General features: G+C 38.2%; 1 protein-coding gene across 1 annotated transcript in view; it reads left to right on the top strand.

Moving 5' to 3' along the window:
* The first annotated feature begins 7560 nt into the window (after positions 1–7560).
* The window catches only part of LOC150106077 (uncharacterized), a 103958-nt gene continuing 89650 nt past the window's right edge, over positions 7561–21868 (top strand). The window contains exons 1-4 of the mRNA XM_090394625.1: positions 7561–7671; positions 16035–16296; positions 17108–17268; positions 17525–17683. Coding sequence (XP_090250751.1) covers positions 16173–16296; positions 17108–17268; positions 17525–17683 — 444 coding nt within the window. The 5' untranslated portion in view covers positions 7561–7671; positions 16035–16172. The remainder of the gene's footprint in view (positions 7672–16034; positions 16297–17107; positions 17269–17524; positions 17684–21868) is intronic.

Genomic DNA, 21868 nt, shown 5'->3' with positions numbered 1-21868 from the left:
CACACAAAAACTCAACAAAACGTTTTAAAAATGAAAGCAAACGGACAAACCCTCTGGATAAATAACGATATACTAGAAGGCCTCCTTCTCAACAACAGAACCCAAACTACCAGAAACTACTAAAACTACGATTCTTGTTTTTTATTTTCTCTTCTGCTTTTCAATTATGTTCATTTTTTATATTTAATTTAGCACCCAAAGTAGCATAAAACATAAAACATGAATCGCATGTTTTATGATTGAATCAGATAGATAAAAATTTAATTTTACCTATCTGATTATCTTAACGTGAAATTATATCTGATTCAATTTTTAATTTTTTGTTTCACATTTTTATGCGTATCAATCTTGTCCGTCTGTTGATATACCAGAAAATATTAAAAAGGAAATTATACCATCTCTTTGTTACTGAAAAACACAATCTCATATCTGTAAATACATTCTGGCGAATAATCTGCAGAATACATAGAAAGAATAAAGTAAAGTTCGATTTTCTACTAAAATCCTAATTTAGCGAGAGAAATAAAAGAAAGAAAGAATTTCCGGCATACAGTTTTGAATCTGCGACTAATTTTTAAAAAAATAAAAGACAATAGAAATTAGTAATAAGAACTTTAGAATTATTAGCCAAAGTTAGCCTGTAATAATCATTCAAAATTGAAACCACTTAGTCATATTCTGCTTTACAATAAAAACCCAATTTTTATGACATTCTTTCGAAAGTGACAGGAGACTTTACAATATATAATCGACGACTTTGATTGAAACCAAATTGCGATTGTATGCCACATTGCCTTTTTTTTTCGAAAACAAATACCAAATTTCAATGAAATTCACATAAACAGATTACTGGAATGAATATGGAGGAAAAAATTATAATTTATTTATTCATATAATATGTAACATATTCATTAAATATATATTAAGTTTAGTTATATTTATAACTAAATATTTCATCATATTTCAATTTCGATGTTTCATTGCATGTAATTTCAAAAATTAGAAATCACTAAATGTCTATATTTTAGAAAGTTTCTGTATCGGTACCAATTACTGGAGGAAGTTACAACGCTTTTATGATTATTGTTTTTTCTCTGCGTATTCAAATATTCAAACAACTTCCAAACGAATGTACTTACCGCAACGAAACAACTCTGTGATAGCACGACTTTCAGAATACTTCACGTTATATTGCAAATTTTAACACCACGAATGCCCTTTTGATAAGGTGGTACTCGAGGAGCTAAAATTTGACTTATCTTCAAAATACTGTATTAAGCTTATCATTGGCGATTAGATATTAAGTTATTTACGTAGCAACGCCTGAAATACTGAGATACTTTAACTGATAATCAATGATGCATAGATTGATTTAGACTAGAAGGGCGAATAAAATCTATCAGACACATGCACTTAAAATATATTGATAAGGATTAAGAGAGATCTACAATATAATTTTGTTGAATGTGCCATTTAAGAATTAGTTGCATAATTAAATTTCTTTTTCTATTTACGAATGTCCGCGCAGTTAGTCTAGTGGCTTTGAGCTTCCCACTCATATGCCTAGGGAAGGAGTGTCCTAGTTCGATTCCCATCAGTGACGTGAGGAGCTGAAGGATCTTCATCAGCCATAGCCAAGTTAGCCGGTCTTGGGCATGCACAAAAACAAGAGTGGCAAACCGGTTGCATTAATACACTAGTAACCCCTCATTAGGAGGGAACTCCACCCGTCCTAGGCGGATGAGAAGGATAGGATAGGATAGGATTTGCGAATGGCCATAATGCACACCGTAGAGCGTCCATGGCTCAGTTGATATAAACGAGCCGTTTTGGTGGAAAAAAACCCAGGTTCGAGTTCCGTCTATGATGTGAGAAACCATTATCAGGTGATTTCAATTCAAATGGTGAGTTATGCGATCTCTTAAAGCGGTGGAGGTTTTTCTTCCAGAAACTACCGCAGAAACGAGGGTTTTTTCGTTCCTCAACCAGGAGAACAAACGCAGGTGACATACAAAAAAAATTGTAACCAGGAGTTTTATAATATCTTGCCGTACTGATCGGATGGGACTCATGACTCATGGCCGTTGTATCATAATACACTAATTAATTAATAGTTCACTGGATACCCAATCGGTACAAACATTCTGTAACAGAAGCCACTTTAAACCAACACACAAATGTGCTTTGCTGCGTTCTGTACTCCATGATTCATTTAATTTATTTATTTCTCAGAATCCACAAAAGAAAGACTGCACATTTAACCCCGTTTAGAGGAATAGTCGCAATAAAAGTTACACAATCACGGAAGAAGCAAGAAAATTTTATCAGTTCAATATCAAACAACGTAATTAATTATTACATTTACCTTTTACCAAGGGTTCGCTATCCGCGGTTTCAGTTATCCGTGGTCATCCCAGTTCCGAAAATATTAAATGCAAAATTCCAGAACTGAAACAATTGCTAATGACATAGACAAAGTGCATATTAGATCACATTATTTCAAAGTCGAATGTTTGTAAAAACTATGAAAGTTTCGCAAGATGACCTGAGAGCTTACGAGAATACAATTCTCGGCATCCCCGAGTTACCTCAGCTACTTAAGTCAATTATTAAGTCAACTCGGGATGCCAAGGATTGTATTCTCGATTGCATTGTAACTACGAAACTTTCATAGCTTCTACATACATTCTGGTTTGAAATAATGTTGGCTCTAATATCCGCTTTGCCGATGTAATTGTATATCACCGAAATGAGGCCGTATGGCTCTTTCTTTTAGTAATGCACAATTCATAAGTTTTAAATTGCGTGCAATTCTGAGCAGTTCTCGGCTATCAGACCGACTGTAGCAGTATCGAAGTGCGTGTTCAAGTAAGCTTTATTTTACTTAATAATGTCTTCAAAGCGCAAGAGTAGCGAAGCTGGCATATTCGAATATGCAAAACAGAAGTCGTAAAGTGCTTACTTTTAAGTGAAAAAGGTGAAAGTTCTCAACTTCATAAAATAATAAATAAATAATAACCAAAAAAAAGTATGGTGAGGTTGATAAGATTCCATTCACATTCAGATAACTTTTATTACAGTATGTTGTTACAATTGTTCTATTTTTTATTTATTATTGTAGTTATTGTTGTAAATCTCATATTCTGTCTAATTTATAAATTCAACTTTATCGGAGAGAATGAATGAGTAATATTTTTTTTTTTTTTTTTTTTTTTTTTGGTCAAATTTATTTTAAACTAAGATATACCAACTAGTTTCATCAACTGTGGCTACTGGCTTCATCAGGATAAGAGATATATAAAAAAAGTAAGAACACTTAAATGCTAAAACTGTTAACACTGAAACCATAAAATGAACCCAATATAACTGTATTTTTATAAAAGCAGAAGAACGCGTACATCACACGCATAGCGCGTGTATGATCTACTAGTTGCTATGTAGGAACGTTCTATAGTTGGCAGCAAAATTAAATTCTGGCATGTCGAAAGATCTAATGAGGATCTTCCAGGGTCTCAGGCAGAATCACTCATTGGTTTCTATTTAGCTTTTGTTCTGAACGGAGAACTGTTGTGGCTTCTTTTCTGATTCGGGAGCGGAAGTCCTCCTCTAAGCAGGGCATTGAGCTTTTATCGCATTCTATAATATGGTTAGCCCTAGCAAAATGAAAGGCTAACCCCGATTTGCTTTCTCTATTATTACTGACGTCTCCAATGTGTTCCTTCTTCCTGATTTCAAAACTTCTTGAAGTCTGGCCAATATAGTTCAAGCCGCATGAGCAGGGGATGTTGTAAACTCCGGCATATTTAGAAAATGGATGACTGTCTTTCGGAGATCGTAAAAATTGGCGAATGGTCTATACAGGTTTAAAAGCCACTCGTATTCCGTGTAGCTTGAGGAGTGTAGCAATCTTATTGGAAACTGTCCCCGTATATGGAATCACGATAGTGGAATTAAAATGTATATCTTCAGGCTGTCTTTGTGTGTGGGGGGTCACAGAAAAGGATCAATTTTCTAGGATAACCATTGTTTATAAGGTTATTTGATATCAGGGATAGTGAATCTTTGAGGTCTTTATCATCTGTCGTAAGGAGAGAGGCTCTATGTTTTAGCATGTGTACAATGATAAGTTTCTGAGAAATATGGTTTGAAGAAGTGAAGTGCGAGTATCTATCTGTATTGGTAAGTTTGCGACAAATCTATTCGTTTCTCGATTAAAATGTATAGAAATGGTAATTTCTTATCTTTCTCGATTTCTATAGTGAATTTAATTTTTTGATGCAAAGAGTTGATCTTGTTTAGAAAATCAAACAGATCCTTTTCCATATTTCTCCAATCAATAAAAATATCATCTACGTATCTCCACCAAACTGTGGGTTTAAGGCCTAGTTGAGATAAAATTTTACTTTCAAATTTCTCCATAAAGAGATCCGCACAAGGTGGAGAAAAACGGCTTCTCATTGCAAGGCCTGTTAATTGCTGATAAATAGTTTTATTACAAGGAAAAAATTAGATGTTAAACAATGATGGGACAAAGAAGTGATGTCTTAATGGAATAAGCTTCCTAAAATGTCGATCACTTCTACTGGAATGTTGGTGAATAAAGATATAACATCCAGGCTTGCTAGAGGATCTGTACTGAAGATGGAGATGTTTTTTAATTTCTCCACGAAATGTTGTGAATTTCTTATATAAATATCTGAATTACGGATGTGTGCTTTGAGGAGACATGCAAGGTATTTAGATAATAAATCGATAGGTGAATTAATACCATCAATTGCATTAATTGATGGTATTAATTCACCATCAATTAATATGTGGCGTAACGGTATACCATTTTTGTGAACTTTTGGATAGCCATATAGTCTCGGCGTCAGTGGATGCATAGACTTCATTCTTCGTTTTAATTCTGTTGGCCAGCTATCCATATTTAATTATGTTGCCCAGCTATCCAACGTAATAAATCGTTGGTATCATTATGATACTTTAAAGTGGGGCCGAATCTAGAACACGGTAAGAAGATGTATCAGATAGTAAGTTGGCAATCTTTTCTTTGTAAACACTAGTGTTTAAGATAACCGTACGGTTAACTTTATCGGCTTCTAATATGATGATTTCTTTATCTTTCTTTAACCTAAACATAGCTCTTTTCCCTAAAGGAGTGATGTTTATGTCGGAAGCTCTCGAAGAAAAAAGAATGAAACTGCTTTTTTAGTCTGAGATCATTTGCTATGGGCTCCGGTAGCGACGAAACGGCCTTTTCTACACTGCATTAGATGGAATTGGATCGGGGGTAATAGAAAAATTGAAGCCTTTTTAAGCATACCCACTTCCGGTTTTGATAGAACGCGATCGGATAAATTACACATCACCGTGTTGTCCGGTAAAGCAGGTGTTGACTGAAAATGTTTTTCGTAAAGAACATTGAATTTTTGATTTGGCTTTGTTTACTGATTGAAAAAGTCTTGTCATAGCTATTATTTATCATTCTATCTAAAAGTGACCATAGATTTTGATCTAAAGTACCTACCAATGGCAAACCTGCCAATACAGGTAGATACTTGCACTTCACTTCTTCACACCATATTTCTCAGAAACTTAGCATTGTACACATGCTAAAAAATAGAGCCTCTCTCCTTACGACAGATGATAAAGACTTCCAAGATGAACTATCCCTAATATCAAATAACCTTACAAAGAATGGTTATCCTAGAAAATTGATCCACAAGATTATTTTCTGTGACTCCCAACAAAGACAACCTGAAGATATACATTATAATTCTACCATCGTGATTCCGTTTGTGGGGTCAATTTCCAATAAGATTACCAGACTCCTCAAGCCGCGTGGAATACGAGTGGCTTTTAAACCTGCACAGACCATTCGCCAATTTTACGATCCCCGAAAGACAGTCATCCATTTTCTAAATATGCCGGAGTTTACAACATCCCCTGCTCGTGCGGCTTGAACTATATTAGCCAGACTTCAAGAAGTTTTGAAATCAGGAAGAAGGAGTACATAGGAGACGTCAATAATAATAGAGAAGACAAATCGGGGTTAGTCTTTCATTTTGCTAGGACTAACCATATTATAGAATGCGATAAAAGCTCAATGCTCTGCTTAGAGGACTTCTGCTCCCGAATCAGAAAAGAAGCCGCAACAGTTCTCCGTTCAGAACAAAAGCTAAATAGAAACCAAGGATTGATTCTGTCCGAGAGCTGGAAGACCCTCATTAGATCTTTCTACATGCCAGAATTTAATTTTGCTGCCAACTACAGAACGTTCCTACATAGCAACTAGCAGATCATACACGCGCTATGCGTGTGATGTACGCGTTCTTCTGCTTTTATAAAAATGCAATTATATCGGTTCATTTTATGGTTTTAGTGTAAACAGTTTTAGCGTTTAATTGCTCTTACTTCTTTATACATACTTAATTGCTCTTACTTCTTACCTCTTACCGTCATGAAGCTAGCAGCTACAGGTTGGTGAAACTAGGTGGTATAACTTAGTTTAAAATAAATTTGATAAAAAAAAAAACAGATAGTAGTCATTCATTCTCTCCTATAGATCTTGTGGTCAAAAATAACTGTATTATCTTTATCTTAGATATATGTATGTATAGAGACAGTTTGGTACTCTCCGCGGTTTCAGTCAATTGCAAATAGAGTTGTCCCCATTTAACCTCTTTATCCACTAAAGGGGGGCGGATTATTGTATTTGCAATTGGCAAACTTCCATTATTAAACAACTGAGTATAAAACAGTACATAAATTATGAATAATATTTTTGCACCAGCAATAATATGCAATGATGTTATTGGTAATTTTTGTTGAAAAAGTGAAGGTAACATAGATATGTTTCGGCATTGTTCACATAAATCCCATGGAGATTCCCTTAGATTAGACAAACTCTTTTCATAAAGAACACTGTAAATTCAAAATGTTATTGTTTATAGGGAGGTGGGATGGAGGGAAAGGCAATCTGGTCTAATCAGCATAAAGCGATAGGAATGTGATACTTCCATAGATAAAATCATATCCGCTCAGCAACAGACCATTATCTGTGATATTTATACTTTTTTTCAGGTTATCTTGGAAGTATCAGAATAAGCTACATTTCCGTTTTTTCTTACCATTCGTACTATAGGTTTACGCTGCATAAAATAGTTCCTCAATTTTTTTACAGTGATATCCTGGGTACTTTGTATATAATTATTTTACTACTTACTTGTCGATGCAAAAATTATATATTTCTTACCATTAAATTGTTACAGAAAACGAACTTATTTTTATAAAATGCAATTATCTATCATGTGGTCTGCCATGTTTAGAGTAAAGTCGTAGGTCGTCGGAGACCACTTCATAGATAACTGGTATGGGTGGATCGATATCCACTCATAATAGTCGTTTACGCGTAAGTGTAATGATGAGTGATTTATGACAGTTTTCCTCTCCTGCTGTATGAGTTCCTATATACAGTATCTTCAATTTCGACGCCATAATTCCTTCTTCGTCATCTGCACTCCTCACCTGCGGCTATCGATGGGCGAAGGATTACCTGCGATGACTCCGCACATTCCTGTACTACCACGGACTCAGCAAAACAAAGATCCCTACGACTTCGGACCCGGAAAGGAGAGCAAAGTTCACTGGAGCTATGGACTTGGAAAACAGGTCAGTCAATTCCGAATCCTATGCTAAAATCGTATCAAACGGAACTATTCTATCGTCTCCCAAAACACAGATTTTATTTATTTTTATTTTATTGTAAACATAACAATCTATGTACATGATTAACCGGTTTTTGGTTCTCTGCAGTCAGGCAGAGAGGTTACATGCTCATACTCTTGTTGAGGTATGTTACATCGAAATATCAGTTACAAGGTGGATTACATTTTTTTTTTTAAATTTAAGCCATTAACAGTTATTTTGACATGATACTGTATAAGAACATAAAATCTGACATGCATTTAGAAGAACATAAAATCTTACATGCATTTAGAAGAACATAAAATCTGACATGCATTTAGAAGAACATAAAATCTTACATGCATTTAGAAGAACATAAAATCTGACATGCATTTAGAAGAACATAACAGTTTCTATAGGACAATGTTATCTATTTACATGAGAGTGATAGCTGATTAATATTCGCACTGTTAAGCACAAAACTCTTTCTATCCTCTTTATTTGGGGGAGAATGATGTCATTTCTATGCTGGAAAATGGACTATGATGCAGTCGCCCTGCTCAGCCAGGAATTGATTCCGTGGATTCCAGGCTTGGTGGAAAAGATCTAAGGTGTTGTTTTGCCTATGGTGGTGATGCTCGTGTAGGATCCCACTTTTCACCTTTTGTTTGAAGGCTACAAGGATCTGGTCAGCTGCCTTTCTCTGTGAAGTTGCTGTGCTGTCTAGTGTTATATGTCTGAGGTAGAATCTGTATATTATCATTTTCGCAGTGATGAAAAGGTAATTTCAGAATGAATGATTATTTGACTCTGCATGGACGAGACTGAAATACCTCTCTTCTGTATGAAGATTACCACAGGTGAGACTTGTCGTTTCCCGAGACAAACTGATTAATTGGATGTTAAGTGGGCATTCCAAGTAGATATGCCGGACTGTTCCTGATCAGTACCATAACAGGCAGTTAACTGAGACAACTGAGTTAAATTTTCGTAATATATTTGGAGTGGGTAATACATTGTGCCACATTCTTCACAGAATATCTGCATCGGGTTTGCTGGCTCTTGTGCGATATGGGAGGTCCCATTGAAATAGTGTTTGGTGGGATGATGCAAGATTTTGCAATAAATCTCTTTGGTTCGACTGTTGTGTTAAAGTGCTGTACATTTTGTTTGTGTTGCTGGGTGTAAGTTTATGCCATGGATTATTAGTTTTTATCAGAAATATAAGCACCGGGTTAGGAAGGCTACGTCCTTCTTCCGTTATGCTTTCAGGCATAGCGGCTTGAAAAGCCGCCTTCACAGTGTGTATCAGCTTAGCCTAACTCCCGTGTTCCAGGATTTCGAGCGATTTTCGAAAGCGCAAGGTGAGGCTCAGAGAAAGAATGTCACCCAAGATCGTCACCCTCGCCAGCTCCATGGAGGAAAGAAAATCTCTTTCTGTGTGATCCGGTTTCTTACCATCGTGTTGTAGAAGATGGGTTCCATGAGGATTTCAGGACGGGATGCTGTCTTCACTGTGTGCTGGAGTTTAGCTTCTTCCATCTTCGAAGGGCATCTTTGTAGAAGTTTGTTAATTCATTTGCACGTACGCTGTTGTCATTCTTAAGACTGTGGAGAGACACACACACACACACACAGAGAGAGAGAGAGAGAGAGAGAGAGAGAGAGAGCTCTAGTGGCAGAAGTGAAAATATATTCAGTGGTGCATTTGTGTGCTATATCCTGTTGTAGGGAATTAAGGAGAAATCCAGTGCGGAACGTTGGTATCCTGTTATCAATGGAGGTCAAATTTTGTCCTCCATCTTTGAGAGAAGTACACAGCTTGAAGTAGGAAAGTCAGTTTGTTTTGTTCCATATGAATCGATAGATGGTCGACTTTATTTGTTTGATGAATTGCACTGGTGGCATGAGAATCCTTAGTGTGCATGCCAAAGTACAGTGGTGAATTTGGTTAACAATTATTGTTCTCCCTCTTGTGGAGGCAGAGGCTCTAATTGCTGCCCACTTTCCCAGTACTTGTTTGAAACTTTTATTTAGTGTTTCCCGGTTCTTATACACATAAGAGGCACGTTTCTTAGGTAAATCCCCAGGTGGACCAGTGACCAGACATTGGGGAATCGGTTCAGTTTTTCCATTTGCCACACCACACCACAGTCCTGTGGTTTTTTGTGCTTTCTGTTCAGCTCCTGAGGCTGCTTGGTATTGTCGGTATGCTGTTTGTATGTTATGGAAATCCTCTTCTTTGCGGGCTATAATTGTAACATCATCATCATATGCTGTCAGGGTTAAGGTTTGGTAGGAAAGTTTATGACAGGATGCCTTAAGCAGCATGTTTAATCTACACAAAAAGGGTCTCAATGGCAATTGTATAAAGAGGACCGGAAAGTGGACGGCCCTGTTTAATATCTCTGCTGTATGGTACAGTTATGGTAAGTCTATTGTTTATTTTCATGCAAAAGTGTGCTTTGTCATACAACATCTTAAAAGAATGAATGATGCCTGAGCCAAAGCCGAAGGCTTTCAAGCAGCCGGTCGAAAGCTTTTTCTTGGTATGGCGTTACAAGACCCATTGTTTCACTGTTATTGGCTATGCTTATGAGATCCCTTATGAGGTGTACGTTTTCGTGAATAGATCGTCCAGGGATGGAATAGCTCTGATGCATATTTATTATTTCGTTCAAAGCGGGTTTAAGTTTGTTGGCAATAGCTTTTGATGTTATGGTTACTATTGACAATAAATGTATCATTTTTCAAAATTCCAAAATGCATGGCACCTTATATATGACAATCCCCTACCTGTGGAATGTCACAGCGCAACCAAGCGCCGGAACGGATAATCCATATTTTTTGAATTAATCCAATTTTTAACAGGGACTCTTTCCTTTCCAACTGTCCATTTTTTAACATGGAAGTCTATGGGCGACCGCTGTGCACGTTGTGATGCGCTACCAGGCGCCTCGTCCTCGTTCGCGAACGGAAGTGACGTAACCGGAAGGGGGACAAAGCGGATGTTACATCAGGCAGACGTCACAGTGACGCACCGATGGGTAGAGGAAGAAAGCTAGTAGAATAATTGCGCCCGCCGATTTTGAAACGAACATTCCTTTACCAGAAGAACTGAAGTTACGTAGGGTATAAAGAAAACAGCTATAACACAAATAACAAGCACTTTTGCTGGATGTCACCACAGATGTAACCTGTTAGAGAAGCTGACGTATCTTTCGTAATATTACGGGCGCTGGAAGGGCATATGCGGCGGAACTAAATATATCCCATACACGATGCAATGTTGTCGGTTGAATAGTAGTCGATAACACTTAACAAGCACAAGCAGCACTGAGGGGAATATAAATAAAGCATACAAGAAATGAAGTAAAAATGAGTTGGGTATTCGTTTCGTGTTTGTTATCACCACACAAACGCTATCATGACTCCATGGCTACTGTTAGGGGTCCGTCACTGGCGGGAAAATGCAGCCGAACATGGTATCCGCCATACGCGGACAACGTCGGTGCGATTGCTGGATGTCGTGGGTTGTATGGTATCGTCGGTTTCCATACAATGGACAATTCCTAAATACATACATACAGATCCGAACATAACCAATACAAGCAGCACATACTAAGTAAGAGAGGACAAAGTTAGATTTTTTCACAAAACGAATACGCACATATCACGAACAGAAACTAACTCCCTGCAGCAGGCAACCACCACGTGGATGAAGATGGTCAGTAAATACAATACCTGTGGTAAGATGGCGCTTTTGGTCATCGTTATATATATATATATATATATATATATTATATACACTTTATAATATAAAATGATAATTAAAATAAAGTGATATTACATCCCATTTTGTTCCGCTACAAAACTTAGATATTAAACTTAAATATTAAAATTAAAAAAAAATCACTAATAACTAAAAATAATAACTACCCAGGTTTGCTGGACGTGTATATACGTCCTATGCTTTTTTTTTTTATTGTTCTCTGTGAGGAGTAAGGTTTTTCTACGTGCCCCCATAGAGAGTGAGGCCCCCAGCTTGCGCATCATGCGCCTAATGGTAAATGCGGCCCTGAATATATATATAAATAACGAACTTATATGTATATATATAGAACGATGATATATATGTAACTCCGTAGATATGGAGAAAATATATGAGAGATATTCTGCACAGACTGATTCAGAATTTATGCTAATTATGAACATTTCCAATTAGCACTCCCCTCCCCTCTCTCTCTCTCCCATGAATTATAATGAACTACTCTAATTTTCTACTAAAAGTTTTCACTAGACAGTCATTAATATCTATTTTTTTCATTTTAACGTTTATTAAACTAAGAAATTTGTTGTATTTGGCGAATTCAATATTCAATATTTCTTTGTGGGTGTGTGTTGACATTATTCCCAGTTAAAAAAATAAAATATATAATAATAAACAAATTCAGTAGTGGAGTGTCAGTTTATTTCTTAAAAAAATTCCAATACTGACAATGTTACTGCGATTGGAAGTAAATTTTTATATTTTCATCATCACCAACACTAGACAATAATCTTCTCTTCCCAGGAAACACTTTGGTCTCCGAAATACTAGACAATAATGTTCTCAGCTGGAGGTAAAGTATAAAAGCTTAGATTACTCTGAATGCTATTGAGAAAGAATGGTTGTATTCGTTCAGAAGTCGCACTAAACGGCCTCAAGCAGTTTCGAATTAATTCATCTATATTGATTGTAGATGCAATTTCATGCACTATAGATATTATTATTATTAGACCAGTGAGTCGTTCCTGAGGCATCGTAGAGCGATTTTTTTTTTTTAAGTTTTAATTTTGAGAAACTCGGGGGAAAATTTGCGAAATTATGTAGGATCATCAGCAAGCAGCAGGACGGCTGGACTTATTTAATTTTTTTGTTTTTTTAATTAGTAATCAAGGTTTTTACCAATTTTTTTCGAAGGTTGTAATTTTTCCCCGAAATATGTAGCAAAATCTGGCTCCCAGAAGTTCGCCTAATGGTAAAACCGGACCTTGGCATAAGAACCCAGCTTTTCTCTTTTTTTTGTGGGGGAAGGAACCGCCTATTAATCTGCTGATGTTAAAAAAAATTATTTTCAGTATCGTTCATCGTTCAAAACACAATTGTTACGAACCAAAAGTGCTTAGGTTAGGGAGCATACTCGTGCATTTTATTGTACTAAAAGTACATAGCTATTTCAAAATTTGCCACCGATCTAAACTAGCTGAAATATCTTTTATAAATATGCGGTTATTTCTTGTTTGTACTGATATGTCAGATAATCATAATAATAATGATAGTGATAAGAAAAGATGCGGTACTTTCATTGAGTGGAGATTATTAGAATGAAGTAATTTATAATGTACTTTCTTTGTGTGATTTCAGAAAAGGGGACATCATTACTTTCTGGCTATTAGTGTCAACTGAACATCGGAAATCATGGAAATGACTAACTATAGTGGATTTGTAATGGTTTTGACCTCCTGATTTAGAAGAGTGAACCTGTGTTACTTTGGATTTCTTCAATTAGGAAATTCAAGCTAATATTTTGGTGATTTTCAAGACAGATGCATGCTTACAGCTTCAGATATACTGCTGCTGTTTGAGAACAACTCTTTTCATATATTTAGTAACTCATTCTGTATTCATTTTTAGATTAGGATTTTCATGAATTTATAAAATAATCGTTTGACAAAAATAATTATCTTCAATCAAGTTCTGGGAGAATTTTAAAATGTATTGACGATTAAAATAATTAGCCAAAAAAATTGATAGTGACATTGATCTTCCATAGTGATACAACAATATGAACTGAAAAAAGTATGAAAGGATTTCTTATTTTGCACTGGCATTAAAAACTATAATTATGCGATAAAAACAAGCAGCAAAAATGAATATAACTCAGGTATAAAGTCTAATATAGTTCTAATGGACATGACGGTCAAACTGCACTTCTCATCCATGTTCTTTCAACAGGTCGACAGAATATTATCCAGCTTTGCTGGATGTGTATATACGTCCAGCAAAGAAATGGTATGCTTACATACATGAATTTTATTTAATACAGGAGTTCCTGTTCGTTTTATTTATATTCTAAGGAAAGAACAATGTATTTCAAATGGAAGCAGGAGGCCCCACATATTTTTCAGCGGTCTATAGTTTTTATGTTATTTTATTTTGCAACTATAACTACCTTGTTTTTTATTGTTCTTTGTGAGGAGTAAGGTTTAAAATAAAATGTGGCCCCAGCTTGCGCTTCATGCGCCTAATGGTAAATGCGGCCCTCGTTAAGGATGTATGGATGACATAACAACCTCCACCCCGCCCACTCTCCTTCACATCAGTAATTAGAAGATTTACAATAACACATTAGCATGTAGCAAACGTTTTTCTCAGATATTAATATTAATTCTTCCCTATATGCGGGAATAAAAGGCGTTAGCCGATTCCCTCCCCTTCCTCCCCCCTCTCACTAACACAATCGACACGACTACTTCAAATATCTTATTAGTTGGGATGCAATGTGCTTTTATTTATTTTTCGGAAACGAAAATCACAACTGCGGCAAGCTCTTTTCACCCTGGCCGCGTATGGTGACATATACCGTAAAAAGCAAACATGCCGCGTGTGCTCGGCCGCATATGCACGCAAGCGACCGATCGTAACCACAGCCACATAGGAAAACCACGGCCGCTATGCTAGCCGCCGACGGAGAGAGAGAGATATGAGCGTCACCATGACGTCAATCTGATTTAACTTCCGCTTCACCCCCCTTCCGGTGACGTCATTTCCGGTAGCGAACGAAGACGAGGTACCCGCTCACGCATTAATGCGTCCGCTGCGGTCTCCCATAGGCTACCATGTTAAAGAACCAGCCGTTTGAAAGGAAAGAGTCCGATATTCGAAATGGATTAATTTCAAAACCTGAATTGAGCCCTAATTTTAGTAAGTTGCGCTATTCTCACTGAAAGGTAACAAATTGCATGACATGCTAAAATCGGAATTTAGCTTCGATACGATCTTTCTCACGTTTAATCGTAAATTCTACTTATCTATCTTGTAAGTTCATCACACTGATTGATCTGCAGGAAATTGTCTCTCCTTGATCGAATTTTCCATAGATTTCTTCTGCTGGCTTTAAGCACGCACGTGACTCTTCGTGCTATCGGTGAACTTTCACGATCTCTGCATGACGAGCGTAACCCTTCCTTCTGGGGAAGGCTGGGCCTATTTTCGCTCCATGGGACTACGGACCTCGAATTTCCGCCGATGAGTCGACCAAAACCTCCGGAGTGGAGGTGCTGCCATCCTTCTCCAGTTCACGACACCGAGAGACCAACCTCAAGAAATACGGAACTAAAAAAGCCTTGTTCGGGGGTAGGGGGGGGGAAGGTTCTTGAACCTTTTATTTCACCCTCTATCCCGGCGATTTTCGCACTCCACGATGTCTACCTAGCGCTTGGAACTTTTTTGTCACGTGGGTCAACGTCACAGCGACCACCTTCTCCGTTACCCTTCTTGTGCGCCGTCGGTACGCGATCGCCCCGGGGAAAACCGCTCCCCTCTCATTACTGCTTCGTGACCTTTGGATTTACATCCCCTTCAGAATTTTGTGCAAGTCATTCAACAACTCTTAATACTTGTGGCTCTAACAAATATTAAATATTTACACATCCACTGTTATTTACACAAACATGGTGAGTTTTCGTTTCTTGAAATACTTGATAACTACTCTTTTTTCTTAAGTTTGAAACATTTAACATATTTATAAAGTTGTATTATAACACTTAGAGACAAATACATGTATTTATTTTTCCTTTCATTGGGTTATGTTTGTTAAACCGTGATGAGATTGGAATTCCTAAATTCACAATCTATCACGATTTAACAATATACTAATGTTGTATTTGTCTATAAGCTGTGTGTGTGTGTGTATTCCGAACTGATTTGCCTGTGTACTAGATTAAAAAAAGAAAACAAAAACACGCATTTTGTGTGTGTGTGTGTGTGGGTGTGTGTGTGGGGGGGGGAAATAAATAAAAATACGGCTACCACCTTATGAGATCAGATAACTCGTCGTCAATTGAAAAAGTCCGTATAGAGAATCCTCTCATTACAACGAGAAAGGAACTTAAGTCATAAATGGAAGGACCTAGTGCCCCATGCTTTCTGAATTGCTACTATACAGTGGCATTAATCTTTAACAGGTAGCTGTAGATTTGAAAATTGAGTAAATAAACTAAGTTAATTAAAAAAAAAAACTTTTATATCAAAACCTTTTGAGAATGAAATATATTGAGATTTTAATATCGGTTTTCGTCAACAGTGAAATACAGAACTGCTGAAGTCTGACAAAATCACTCACTCTGTCAATGCACCAATTCTTTATTGCGCAGTTCGGTGAATAGTTTAATCTCTGAAATCATCAGAGATATGATTACGACCTGTAATCGGACAGTACTAGATGGAGACATCAAACATTGACTTTGGTTTCGGTTTCCAGTGTGATAAAAATACAATAATAATAAAAAAAGAACTTCATAAAGCTCTGACGTTTAGCTGCAGTCTTTTTAACAGGAGAAGTAATGGTAAGTGATTTTTTAACATTATTTTTCCTCCTTGAAAATCTTATTAACTAGACTATTGTGATCTTTTAATAGCCCTTACTTACGAGATTCAAAGGTCTAGCTTTCCTAGACCTTTGAATCTCGGATTGTTTTTCTTTTTTATTTATTTACTTTTAATTCTAATAATTATCATATTTAAAAGTTGGAGACTGTGAAACAAAAGCGGACGGCTTTCGCCGTCTGTGTAGTTCATGTGCTAGCGTCATCATGGGAGCAAGGAGTGCATTTCATTTTCGAGGGGGGGGGGATCAATTTCAAGAGTAGTCATAAGTGTTGCAAGTCTTAGAATAATCAAAAATACGCAGCAGAAATATTAGGCAATAAGAATGAATAATTAAAATAGAAGTTGGATACGTTCAGAGATATTACGGGAGGCGTTTGGGAAATAGTAAAACCAAAAAATTATAAAGAAATATATGATCAACTTACACAAAAGTATCTTAAGTTTAGGATATCGGCGAAGATTCATCTGCTTCATTCTCGCCTGGATTTGATTCCTGGGATCTATGACGTAATATTAATGATGCAGAGAAATAAGAGAAAATGGAAAGCTGTTATTTATGAATACAATAATAGGTTTATTCAAAGTCACGCGAAGGATCCTTCAAGAGAAAGTACTTTAATTTTTACGCCCTGAAATACGCAGAACATATTTTGAACATTCTAGTTAAAATCCTTGCTGATCGATATAACCTCTGATATAATTCCTAGATAAAGTGAAGAAAAACTCTAGATATTTCTTTAATTCATATATATTCAATAATTTTCATAGGATCCAATAATCAGTGTGTCCTAGATGAGGTAATTTGCCATCATTTCAGTACAAAGATGTCTCGTAAAACATCGGATAGTCGTACAAAGATGCAGTGTTCTTCCAGTACTACTGTGACATGTCCATTCTGCAGAAAAAGAATTCCAAAAGTAGATTCTAAGGTAAGGTAGTTTATAGAAATAAACTCATTTGCTGTAAATGAAAAAAAAAAAAAAAAAAGATTCTGGCTTTTGGCGTTATCCTCAACAGAAGGAAATTGATACTGGCGATAACAGAGATGACATTTTATTATCGTTTTATTATTTTCTTAGAGATATAATATAAGTGATAAAAATATAACTATGAAACGAGTATGACTCTTATGCATTATATGCTATATATTATAATACACTTCTACTTTCTTCCATTCTTTCGTAGGCACACAAGTATACGTGCGAGATGTCAGAAATTCATTGTTCACATTGCCGGATTGGGCTTCATCGTAAAAATCTTGCAAAGCACTTATCCCAAAGATGTCCTGAGCTGCACGTGACTTGTCCTTATTGCCAAGCGGTCTTCAGGAAATCTGATATTAATGTAAGTAAATAGGGATTTTACAATAAAACTAATTCAAATTCTAAATATCGGTTGCACGAGTATACATACGGTAGTTAACATTGCATCACTTTGGTAAACAAGCGATATTCTAAAACAATGCGTACTTTTGTTCAATAATAATCTGCTTCTTGATAATTCAAATATATTAATATTATTGGCTTTGAAGGTTGACAGTTCATTTACAAAACAGTGTTGTCAACACAAATTAGTGAAGAAACACGCAGATGAGCAACATTAATTTTCTTTTACTCACATAAATATTGTACTCATTTTTCAAAGCAAGTCCATAAGAAAATACACAAAATCGTACAGCGGAAATGATGAAGAATTTTGCAGAGTTTTTTTTTTTTTTCTTGCTTAAATTTCCATTCAGAATTATTCTTACGTTTTCTACTGTCAAATAAACATAGACTGATTATTTAGTTATGGATAGTGACAATCAAAAATTTAAAAACATTAGAATAAGTTTAAGTGTTAATACAATGATTAATAAGTTTAATCACCCTAGCCAATTTGATAAACAGTCCCAACAAACTAAAATCAATTTTTGCTTGAATTGTGAAAGGAAAAATTGCCACTCCATTCTGAGGTCCATTACCGTATGAACAGATTGATCTATAGTCCCGAAGACCAATCGGGTAGTCCCAGAAAAAATTTGGCCACCACACGAAATTCCAATTTTCAGCTTGGCAATGAACGATATCGTACGATGCGAGTTCTCACCGAACGGCCGATCACGCGTTATCGCGTGGACGTCGCTAACTAAATAAAAAATAAAAAACATTTGGCCACCACACGAAATTCCAATTTTCAGCTTGGCAATGAACGTGTTAACATCGTTATTTACTTTTATTTTGGTATATTATTTATACTTTCTTCCATCATTTTTATTCTCATCTTATTTGAAGATTTTCCTAAAGCCCTATACTCAAATTCCTACAACAGCCAAGCATCTTGGTATTATCTGAACTTATGTAATGCTACAATAGTATTGGTAATCGTATCTACATAGCCTTCTGAATGTGCTGTTTGGTTGGTTTGTATGATTATGAAGAGGAAAATCCGTTTTCGATCAGAGGCACCTCCATATCAAACAGAGTTACTCACTTTCAGGAAGTGTTAGTAAAAATACTCCTACACCATGGACTGGAAGAACCCAAGGTCCAATGATTACTAAATGAGAAAAGGAGACATTTTAATTCACCAAAATTAATGCACTGATTGGAAGGAAGTCAACGGAAACATAGTGTGAGGAACAAATAGACATGATGGCTACCTTAATAAGATGTAGGACTTCTTTTCGCTATGATGACTTCAGCAATTCTACGAGCTTACTTTCTGCAACCGTACAATTGCAATCAGTGGGAATTTTGGACCATTCTTCTTGTAGGAAGTATGGATCAAAATTGGTCCATGTCCTAAATTGTTGTGGGTGGGCGTGCTTTCATCTCACCCAACGCTCCAGTTCATCTAACGGATGTTTAGTATGGTTTGCTATCAAGGCTCTGTATAGACCAGTCAAGTGTGGAGACGTCCATGTCCACAAACAACGCAGTTACAGCAGCAGCCTTATGGCACAGTGCGTTGTCTTGCTGAAAGAGACAATGGTCAGTTCCATAGAAACACCACAAAGTAGGAAGCATGTTCAGAATATTCAGATACCTCCCCGAGTTCAATGTTTATTGGCACCACAAACAGAGGTCCGAGTCCAAAGCACGAAAAACAGGACTGTACCATCACGCCACCAACTCCGAGTTTTATTGTTGCGGTTTCGCACTCTAGTTAGAGACGATCAGCGGGCATTCGCTACCTCGACGTGACGAATGCCCGCTGATGAGACAAATCATGTCTCATGAAGAGACATGATTTGTCTCTTCATGAAACAGCATTCCAGGCTTTTACGTGCCACTTTACACGCTCTTTGCATCACTGAAGGCGATGCTGCATGTTCATTCCAGTAATGTGGGGCTTGACTATTACGGTTCTACCATGGAAACCCATGTTGTGAGCCTAGTTTCTAAATGTTTTTGTGCAGATCCTTGTTCCAGTCGATATCAGGAACTCCTCATATAACGTTTAGGCCGCGAAAGTTTGATTTTATATAATATACTTCGTAGCATCCTACGGTCACATTCGGTGAGTGTGGTGGGTTATCCACTGCGGGTGACACTTGTAGTTGGTTCTGGCAATACAATTTCTGGGGGGGGTGGGGGGGGGGGGGGGTGGGGGGGGGGGGGGGTGGGGGGGGGGGGGGGTGGGGGGGGGGGGGGGTGGGGGGGGGGGGGGGTGGGGGGGGGGGGGGGTGGGGGGGGGGGGGGGTGGGGGGGGGGGGGGGTGGGGGGGGGGGGGGGTGGGGGGGGGGGGGGGTGGGGGGGGGGGGGGGTGGGGGGGGGGGGGGGTGGGGGGGGGGGGGGGTGGGGGGGGGGGGGGGTGGGGGGGGGGGGGGGTGGGGGGGGGGGGGGGTGGGGGGGGGGGGGGGTGGGGGGGGGGGGGGGTGGGGGGGGGGGGGGGTGGGGGGGGGGGGGGGTGGGGGGGGGGGGGGGTGGGGGGGGGGGGGGGTGGGGGGGGGGGGGGGTGGGGGGGGGGGGGGGTGGGGGGGGGGGGGGGTGGGGGGGGGGGGGGGTGGGGGGGGGGGGGGGTGGGGGGGGGGGGGGGTGGGGGGGGGGGGGGGTGGGGGGGGGGGGGGGTGGGGGGGGGGACATTAATTCCACAAAAGTAACTCTCAAATGTCCCACCAGAAATAAGCCATCAAATGCTACTCGGATTACTGTCAAAATACAGCGCATTGACAGGTAAAATCCGAACGCTACGAGCCGCTTCAACTAGGTCTGAATTCTATCACATCAAGGGCTTTAGAAGACAGGTTTTAATGCACTTTGGCGACAACACAATCGGCTCCATACCTAAAATAATCAACACAGAAATAGATGGAGTGCCCTACACCTTTTATATTACTGTCGCTTCTCAGTGCTTTTACTGCCACGAAGAATGTCGTGTAAGGAAGTTATGCCCGTATATACCCAAAAAAGAGAAAACCGGTTAACAATGGATCAGAGAACCAGAAGCAGCAAACGGCCAACCTCAAAAACAGAGCATTCCTAACAAACAATAAAAGTCTCATGAAAACAACTCTCATTCGAATACCGAGGAGAAAAAATCGAGTGTTAGCACTAACAAAACCCAAATTTCGGAAGCACCTCCACCAACATCGATTAAAAGAAATTTTAGAGAAAAGGAAAAGAAAAACGGACAACTAAACTCTGAGATAAAAATAACAAAGAGGAGCAAAAAAAAAGACAGAAAAACAGCCAAAGACGAACCAGCGCAGCTGCAACAGGGAATCTTTGCCTTCAAACATTCCAGAACCCTCCAAACAGCCTGTAGTTGGGGATGAAGAGATCGAACTTCTTGAATCCTTAGATGGTGAAGAGGAAACTGGAAATGCAGGTCTTCCTCACAATGAAGGGTCTACTAACAAATGAGCAGCTTCAGAGCTTTCTTAAAAAGTTCGAGGCTCTTCACAAAAACTGCTGACAGCATATGACTACATCGCCGACATCAGTGGCTTTATCACCCAGCTGGAAGAATTAAGAACCGTTCTGGCAGGAAAAAAAGAGGAAGAAAAACCATGAATCTCGGGAAAAGAATATACTACCTGATCAATGGGCTTGAATCTCAGCAGCAGCGTAACTATGCATAAAGGAAGTGAGTATTATGGCATTAAAAAAAAACAAAAAAACTAAACCATAAAATAATGAACACCTCAGTAAACCTTCTCTCACTAAACGCTAGATGATGTGACACACTGCTGCCAAACAATCTTGTGCTGCAGCATATCCTTGCCCACCTGCAGGAAATAGTTATGCTGCAGGAATCTAACTTCCATTGCAAGAGCAAAGCTTCATATCAACACTGGAGGGACTGGTCATATACCGTGCACCACTGTCCTGCCATACAACTTTATGGATCAGGAGACTCATTGGAATTCACCAAAACAGCGCGCTAAAATTAGGAAGAATCGATACCTTTCCTGGGTGTGCAATATATGCACTTATTACAATTCAGACAGGAAAGAAAATACATATAATTAATATATACATGCCACGAAGCGATCAGCTTGCAGTGCAGGTACTAGAGTTCGTCCGAAACCACCTCACCAAGGTC

This window comes from Typopeltis vanoorti, chromosome 6 (genome assembly GCF_054136105.1).
Source record: "Typopeltis vanoorti isolate ZY-2024b chromosome 6, IOZ_Tvanoo_1.0, whole genome shotgun sequence".
Taxonomy (NCBI): Eukaryota; Metazoa; Arthropoda; class Arachnida; order Uropygi; family Thelyphonidae; genus Typopeltis; species Typopeltis vanoorti.
The sequence above is the reverse complement of the archived record's forward strand: the minus strand, read 5'-3'. Positions and strand labels throughout refer to the sequence as shown.